This window comes from Garra rufa, chromosome 1 (genome assembly GCF_049309525.1).
Source record: "Garra rufa chromosome 1, GarRuf1.0, whole genome shotgun sequence".
Classification (NCBI taxonomy): Eukaryota; Metazoa; Chordata; class Actinopteri; order Cypriniformes; family Cyprinidae; genus Garra; species Garra rufa.
Genome location: NC_133361.1, coordinates 20,466,686 through 20,474,920, shown reverse-complemented (window position 1 = coordinate 20,474,920; position 8,235 = coordinate 20,466,686). Strand labels below are relative to the sequence as shown.

At 38.0% G+C, this 8,235-nt stretch overlaps 2 protein-coding genes across 2 annotated transcripts in view; both read left to right on the top strand.

Annotated features, from left to right (window-relative positions):
* The first annotated feature begins 6 nt into the window (after positions 1-6).
* Positions 7-3,371, top strand: LOC141332115 (cytochrome P450 2K4-like). Its single transcript, XM_073837213.1, has 7 exons — positions 7-177; positions 261-421; positions 601-780; positions 874-1,015; positions 1,102-1,286; positions 1,372-1,513; positions 2,661-3,371. Exons 2-7 carry the CDS (start codon positions 368-370, stop codon positions 2,846-2,848), a joined length of 891 nt encoding a protein of 296 aa, XP_073693314.1. The 5' UTR covers positions 7-177; positions 261-367; the 3' UTR covers positions 2,849-3,371.
* A 1,033-nt stretch (positions 3,372-4,404) lies between these two features.
* Positions 4,405-8,235, top strand: part of LOC141332094 (cytochrome P450 2K1-like) — a 393,810-nt gene continuing 389,979 nt past the window's right edge. The window contains exons 1-9 of the mRNA XM_073837192.1: positions 4,405-4,663; positions 4,741-4,903; positions 5,152-5,301; positions 5,379-5,539; positions 5,647-5,826; positions 6,068-6,209; positions 6,315-6,499; positions 6,593-6,734; positions 7,806-7,986. Of these exons, the coding sequence (XP_073693293.1) occupies positions 4,427-4,663; positions 4,741-4,903; positions 5,152-5,301; positions 5,379-5,539; positions 5,647-5,826; positions 6,068-6,209; positions 6,315-6,499; positions 6,593-6,734; positions 7,806-7,986 (1,541 nt within the window). The 5' untranslated portion in view covers positions 4,405-4,426. The remainder of the gene's footprint in view (positions 4,664-4,740; positions 4,904-5,151; positions 5,302-5,378; positions 5,540-5,646; positions 5,827-6,067; positions 6,210-6,314; positions 6,500-6,592; positions 6,735-7,805; positions 7,987-8,235) is intronic.

Sequence of the window (8,235 nt, the reverse complement as noted above, 5' to 3'; positions counted from 1 at the left end):
ATGGCCTGATGCTTTTGTGTTGAACAGGGATCCTCTTTTCCAATGGAGAGAACTGGAAAGAGATGCGACGCTTCGCTCTCACCAACCTGCGGGACTTTGGGATGGGCAAGAGAGGAAGTGAAGAGAAAATCATTGAGGAAATTCAGTATCTGAAAGGAGAGATTGACAAGTTTGAAGGTAAAAGCTGAGACACACACATGCAATTATGCTCTTAGTTGGTATGATCCATTGAGAGATGTTTTGTTGTTTGCTCTTCACAGGGAAAGCCTTCGACACAACACAACCTGTGAACTACGCTGTGTCAAACATCATCTCGTCTATAGTGTACGGCAGCAGATTTGAATAAACAGACCCTGAATTCACTGAAATGGTGGACAGGGCGAATGAAAATGTTCGGATTGGTGGATCAACTTCTATGATGGTAACTATATGATTTATATGTTAATGTTTTGCAATGTTGTATGAAGTACTCAAATCAAACTTAAAAAAAAAACTATCCTTCACTGCTGTTTTGTAGAATGACCCAAAATCTACCAAAGATACCTTTGAAAGATCCTCTGTCATTCAGTCTTTCTTGTGTCTCTGATTGTCCATTTCTAGCTTTACAACATATTTCCATGGTTGGGCCCATTCCTGAAAAACAAAAAGATTGTTGTACGCAATATTCTGAAAAACAGAAAACAGATCACAAAGTTGATCAGTGGCCTTCTGGAGACACTGAATCCATACGACCGCAGAGGCTTTGTCGACTCCTTTCTCATTCGCAAACAGAGCGAAGAGGTACTTTTTTGCTCAAACCATTTTCACTAAATAATTTTTAATGCGTTTTTAGCTAAGTGAATAAATGTGCATTTTGTGCATTGTCCTTGACAGAAATCGGGCAAGAAGGACTCCTACTTTCATGAGGAGAATCTTATGATGACTGTGATAAATCTGTTTGTCGCTGGTACTGATACCACAGGAACAACTCTGCGTTGGGGTTTGATGCTTATGGCCAAATACCCTCATATACAGGGTAAAAACACAGCAATGCCAGGAGTTTTTCTTAAATGCTGAATTCAATGAAGTTTAAATGAACAAATGTGTTGCATATGTGTGCAGATCGAGTTCAGGAGGAGATTGACAGAGTCATTGGTGGACGTCAGCCAGTGGTGGAAGACAGAAAGAAATTACCGTATACAGATGCTGTGATCCATGAAACTCAGAGACTGGCCAACATAGTGCCTTTGAATCTACCTCACGAAACCAGCTGTGATGTTACCTTCAATGGATACTTCATCAAGAAAGTCAGTCAGAAGTATAAATACGTATAAGGCCTAGAGAAGATACTGTGTGCATCTTGAATATTAAATCTTTTTCTCTATTTTCTAGGGCACTACTGTTATTCCTCTGCTGACGTCTGTTTTGAAGGATCCAAATGAATGGGAAAAACCAAACAGCTTTTACCCAGAACACTTCCTTGATGAGAAGGGCCAGTTTGTCAAGAGAGATGCCTTTATACCCTTTTCTGCAGGTAAAGTGAAACTTCAGCTCAAGTCCATAACAACTTCTTGAACATACAGTGGACCAAAGCAGTTTTAGGTAGTAATGATCTTTTTAATTTTAAGGAATTAAATGATTAAAGAATTTAAATAAAGACAAAGCACTAGAATTTATTATGAAGTAATGCATTTTAAATATTTGCACATTTTATTTTTGTAAAAAATGCACACATTCCCTACTATAGTAGACTGGAATATAACTTTAAAAACAACTTTTATGTCAAAGTTCACATTTTTGTCCTAATACAGTTTTAATGCAGACTTCATGTCACGACACACTCCCCCGGTTTCACAGACAGGGCTTAAGCCTAGTCCTAGACTAAAATGTAAGTCTGAGCTGTTTCAACTGAAATAAACTTGCACTGACTGATCTTAAAAATATATCAGTGCCTTTTTTTGTTTTAAGATGCACACCAGTAATGTTTTTATCTAAGCATGTTTATAAAAATTACTTGAATGTCCTAATTGATCTATGGCCTAATCCTGGCTTAGTCTAAGCCCTGTCTGTGAAACTGGGCCTAAATGTTTGTCAGCATTTAGACTGTATCCCATAATTTAAATTTTTGTAAGTCATAATTTAGATTTTCATGTTATAATTAAGTTTAACCAGGCATGTTTTTTTTTCTCTTATGATAAACATCCTTCCATAGGCCATTTTAACATCCATAAACAAAAAAATTATGCTGAGAATAAAGTTAAAACCTTTCAGCCATTTGAACTTGATTCGCAACTACGACTTCTCCAAATAGCAAATTGATGCAAAAATCTGGGCAGAAGTCTAAAATAGCGCCCTTAATAGTTGTTTTTTTTCCCTCACATTCAATTATGATTTACACGAATCACTTCAAAACAGCATCATTGAGCAAAAATATCTAGTTTGCATCACTGGATAAACTGTCGGTCATTTAACGTATCTCTCGTGAAACAGTTGTCAAATATGAACAAATACTAATTGTTGAGGTACTTACTTACATTTCTCTTTTACCGCTAAAACTAAAGCGTCTTGACAGTATTCGCGCCGTTCGCGTCCTCAGCAAAGCCCGCCTTCTTTGATTTGATTGGCTACCGCTACAGCAATCGAGCGTTGTTAGACCCTCTCTCTTTCTCTCTTTCTCTCAGGACGCAGGATTTGTGTTGGAGAGAGTTTGGCCAGGATGGAGCTCTTCCTGTTTTTCACCTCCCTTCTTCAGACCTACCGCTTCACAACTCCACCTGGAGTCTCTGAAGATGATCTGGATCTCAAAGGAATAGTCGGAGTCACATTGAATCCGTCCCCACACAAGCTGTGTGCGATCAAACGCTCCTGATTGAAGAAAATGTGATCAGAAAACACGAAGCAAAGGTCACCTCGTTGTAGTATGAGCTGAGCGATTTCTGCACTTGTTTAACAGTATGCCTTTTCTATGTATATTTGTATATAGTGAAAATGAGATTTCTTACATTTCATATCGATATACCAAAACTTTTGTTGAGAATAAAGTTAAAATCTACCTTGAGCCATTCAGACTTGATTTATGACAGGAGGCAGTGCCAGTATTTCCATATCTGCTGATAATTAAAACATGTTTGCATTTTTGATGTCTGTCAATGGATTTACTAGCCTGGAAAAATCCAGACCCTAATCTATTAAGATCAAGGTGAACTTGCAGAGTCAATTCAAATTGTGCTCTCGCGAGACCTCAGTGAATCCAGGGTATGGATTTACTAATTTTGTGGTGAAAATTGAAATTGAAAATTGTGGTTGGTTTGTTTTTTATCCTCCTCACCTTAAGAATTTTTTTTAAAACGCACACGTTTTACCTCACAAATAAAATATGTTTTTAAGGCAAACAGTGTTTTTTTTTTTTTTTTGGTTATGATGACTGTTCACCTTATTGTATCTTTGTTTTGTGCTTATCTGCTTTGTTTGTGTGTTTGTGTGTGTGTGTGTGTGTGTGTGTGTGTGTGTGTGTGTGTGTGAATGTGTACATACAGTAAACATAAACCTTACATAGAGTGACACAAATTTACACCAAAATACTGTAAAGTTTGTTGCATCCACAAACTTTGACATCTACTTCATAAGATATTGTAAGGGTTTTCTGCACAGACGCTGCGTTATCTTAACTCTTTATAATTAAATAATTGGTTGCATTTTATTTAGGCATTTAACTTCTTTAGAGACCCACACAACAGATCTGTGACCTGTTTTTGAGAGCTGATTTAATTGACAGGTCCAGTTAGTGTACATGACATGTATTTTTACATCCTAAAGCCTCTGATGAAATTTTGCATTGCCTAATCGAGGTCTGTTACAGCAGGATGAGATGCACTCATAAACTTTGTGTCTGGAGGGCAAGATTAACAGATACCAACACAACAATAATCCAGTACAAGAGTTTTGCAAATGACGAAGAGTTATACATATACAGTTTATGCATCACTTTTATGACACTTTTGCATCTTTAAATGTCTTGTTTTAATAATGTTTAAATGTGTGCAAATGTTACAATGTGTGTGTGTGTGTCTGATTGAGTTATTATAAAGTTTTTAATATAAACAAAATAAGCAATAAAGGCTCATTATATCAATTTAAAGTCAACCATATCTTAACTGGAGATAAAATTGGTATTTCTCATCCAAGTGCAATATAAGGTGGTAGTAGGCAAGAGGTTATGCTGATTTGAAGTTTGATAATGGTCTTATAGATTGTTTTAAGCCTCATTTACTGCTTTATTGCTTGAATAATGCTCTTGTCTCGGTTTAGCAACCTGAAGAAGATTAATGATTCACTAAAGGGAGTGAAATACATGCTGATGAAACCACACTAACCCTTTCCACTGATGGACTTTTGTTTTTATTTGTTTAAGATCACACAAGGTCCTTCCCTTATACAGTAGCTATAAATGAGTAAATCAGTTAAAGAGCTCAGAGAGAAAATGGCTGTTGTCGAATCCCTGCTGCAGTTTCCCAGCACAGGTACAATACTGGGAGTTTTGTTGCTGCTTCTGGTTTTGTATTTGCTTTCTTCTGGATCCAAATCTCAGAAAGAACGTAAAGAGCCACCGGGACCCAAACCACTGCCGCTATTGGGGAACCTGCTGACCCTCGACCTCACAAGACCCTTTGACACCTTCTTTGAGGTGCGAGACCTTGATTAATTTCAAATGAATAGTTTTTTGAGATTTGTTTGTGAAGTTTCTTTCTACGCATCCTCCAGCTCTCCAAAACCTATGGGAATATATACCAAGTGTTTTTGGGTCCCAGAAAAACTGTTATCTTGGTTGGATACAAAACCGTCAAAGAAGCTCTTGTGAACAATGCAGAAGAGTTCGGCGACAGAGATATTGGACCTGGTTTCAGGATAATGAACGACGAGCATGGTAGGATTCTTCTTTTTTCTGCTTCAAATGAATTGTGAAACTGTAAATGTTAGCAAAACAAACATGTTGCATAAGCTTTCAGATCTTCATGGCCTCTCCAGACCAATGAAATGTACTCAAATGTGTACAACTACTAAAGGAAATTAGATTTTCATTACAATAAATAAGAATAAATAAGATCTCACTGCATATTCATTTTCTACTGTTGCTGAGATTAATGGTCTGATGTTTTGTTTTTTATTGATCAGGAATCCTCTTTTCCAATGGAGAGAACTGGAAAGAAATGCGACGCTTCGCTCTCAGCAACCTGCGGGACTTTGGGATGGGCAAGAGAGGAAGTGAAGAGAAAATCATCGAGGAAATTCAGTATCTGAAAGGAGAGTTTGATAAGTTTGAAGGTAAAGACACACACATGCAATCGTGTCCTTAGTTTATAAGATCTTAGTTTATAGTTTATGTTGTTTTCTCTTCACAGGGAAAGCCTTTGACACGACACAATCTGTGAACTACGCTGTGTCAAACATCATCTCATCTATTGTGTACGGCAGCAGATTTGAATACACAGACCCTGAATTCACTGAAATGGTCGACAGGGCGAACGAAAATGTTCGGGTTGGTGGATCAATTTCTATGTGGGTGAGTATAAACCAATATGTTACACTATTATTTATGCACAAGGCACCCATTTTTGGTCAACATCAGTCTCTTGTGTCTCTGATTGTCTTTCTTGTTTCCATTTCTAGGTTTACAACATATTTCCGTGGTTGGGTCCATTTCTGAAAAACAAAAGGATTATTGTAAAAAATATGGTGCAAAACAGACAACAATCGATGAAGTTAATCAATGCGCTTCAGGAGACTCTAAATTCACAGGACCGCAGAGGGTTTGTCGACTCCTTTCTCATCCGCAAACAGAACGACGAGGTATATAATTTTTCAATGATCCCCTTGGCAGATGAAAATTTGCAGTTTGCACAAGATATGAATAGGTCTACTTTCATTTTGAGTTTTGTTGAGTTTATTCAATTAAGCACTCATTTTGAATGAGTTTTTTAGAATATTATGAAAGTTGTGATGTATTATCAAGTACGGTGACCTTTAATACCTTTACCATATTATGTTGGTATAGGTATTAAATATGCATTTTGTGGATTGCATCTGACAGAAATCCGGCAAGAAGGACTCATATTTTCACAATGAGAACCTTATGAACTCTGTGGCAAATCTGTTTGTTGCTGGTACTGACACCACAGGAACAACTTTGCGTTGGGGTTTGATGCTTATGGCCAAATACCCTCATATACAGGGTAAGAACACAGTACTGTGTGGAGAATTTCCTCATTACTGAATTTATTTTTCCTTAATTTATTCACTAGTTGAAAGAACCAAATATGTGTTGGGTTTGTGTGCAGATCGAGTTCAGGAGGAGATTGACCGAGTCATTGGTGGACGTCAGCCAGTGGTGGAAGACAGAAAGAAATTACCGTATACAGATGCTGTGATCCATGAAACTCAGAGAATGGCCAACATAGTGCCACTGAGTCTCCCTCACATAACCACCTGTGATGTTACCTTCAATGGATACTTCATCAAAAAGGTCAGTAAGTTCGATGAATTGACATCTATAAGGCCTAGAGAGGAAACCATGTAAACCTTGTTTAAAATTTGGTCTTTTCTTCATTCTCTATAGGGCACCACTGTGGTTCCTCTGCTGACGTCTGTTTTGAAGGATCCAACTGAATGGGAAAAACCAAACAGCTTTTACCCAGAACACTTCCTTGATGAAAAGGGCCAGTTTGTCAAGAGAGATGCCTTTATACCCTTTTCTGCAGGTACAGCGAAATGTCAACATAAGATTAAAAAAGTTTCTGGATCTGTGCCTGTCATAAGCACCAGCCATCTGTCCAAATACATAACTAACTGTCCAAAATGCAAATCTGGCCAAAGGTCTTATAGTGTATTCCAGCTCTACAAAATTTTGCAGGTGAAATCAAGTCATTTCAAAAGGTATCCATGTTGTACCATCGATTTTCCCCATAAGGAGCCTAAACGCCCAGATATCAAGTGAAATCGGCAATGAGAAACTCCTTCAGTGGCTGCCACGATTGCATCTAGAGCTTTTTGTTTCTGCCATTTTGTAAGCTCTTTCAGTAGCTGTGGTCTACTAAAAGCCTCAAAGCCATCAGGGCTAAAGTGGAGAGAACAAACACGTGGGTGTTTAGGGAGTTTTATTTGCAACAAGCATTTTCCTATTTTTTTTGCTCTTCTTCTTTGCTAGGAAAAGCAGTGAAGACTTACTTCACAAAAAGCTGCACAATGTATCGCAATGCATTGTATCAGTATTTTATTTTCGGAGATGTGTTGCAGTAAAAATATGGACAGTTAGAAGCAGTAGCTCACTGAGTACAGCTATTTCACGTCATCAAAATAATGGTGCCCCTTATAGTCATATGTATAAAACGATGTGGATTTTTTAAATAGGGTCTTTCATGGGTTTTCTGCTACATTTCAGTAAGAGACATCATTTACATTTTATTAAGCCCACTGCTGGAAAAAACTGCATGTGCTGGTTAGGTAGGTTTTGGTGCTGCGATGCTGGTTTTAGCTGGTTTATGCTGGTCCTTTGCTGGTTTTTGCTGGTCCTTAGCTGGTTAATGTGGGTCCTTTGCTGGTTTATGCTGGTCATGTTGCTGGTCAAGGACCAGCATAAACCAGCAAATGGCCAGCATAAACCAGCATCCCAGCACCAAAACCTAACCAGCATATGCTGTTTTTTCAGCAGGGCCATACAAGTCTTAATACCTGGGTTTCCCTTTAAAACAAATACAGTGGCTCTTTTCCAGACCTAGTGTGCTGCCTATCTAGATAGCATTTTAATTTGAATTAAAATCTCTCTTACACAGGACGCAGGGCTTGTGTTGGAGAGAGTTTGGCCAGGATGGAGCTATTCCTGTTCTTCACCTCCCTTCTTCAGACCTACCGCTTCACAACTCCAACTGGAGTCTCTGAAGATGATCTGGATCTCAAAGGAATAGTCGGACTCACCTTGAATCCATCCCCACACAAGCTGTGTGCAATCAGACGGTAAAATATCAGCAGTCCTTAAAAGAAAACACAGAAACAAAGCATCTTAGCTCATTTCAGTATGCGTTGGATTTATACTTGTTCTATTAAGTCAATGTATATATGTAAATAATACTCAGCTAAGTGTGAAACTTACCACTTTGGACTTTTTGTAAAACTCCACAGATAATTAAAGCTGTAATAGGCCTATTGTCATATGTAGCCTTATGTTTCTTGTCTTCTGCCCTGTGTTTTCACTATTCTGATTTG

Excerpts from the sequence above, each read along its gene's own strand:
- LOC141332115 (XM_073837213.1), top strand. The coding sequence starts at position 368 with ATGGTGGACAGGGCGAATGAAAATGTTCGGATTGGTGGATCAACTTCT. Across the intron at positions 1,016-1,101 it reads CAAATACCCTCATATACAGG|ATCGAGTTCAGGAGGAGATT; the intron begins GTAAAAACACAG and ends ATATGTGTGCAG. Across the intron at positions 1,287-1,371 it reads ATGGATACTTCATCAAGAAA|GGCACTACTGTTATTCCTCT; the intron begins GTCAGTCAGAAG and ends TCTATTTTCTAG.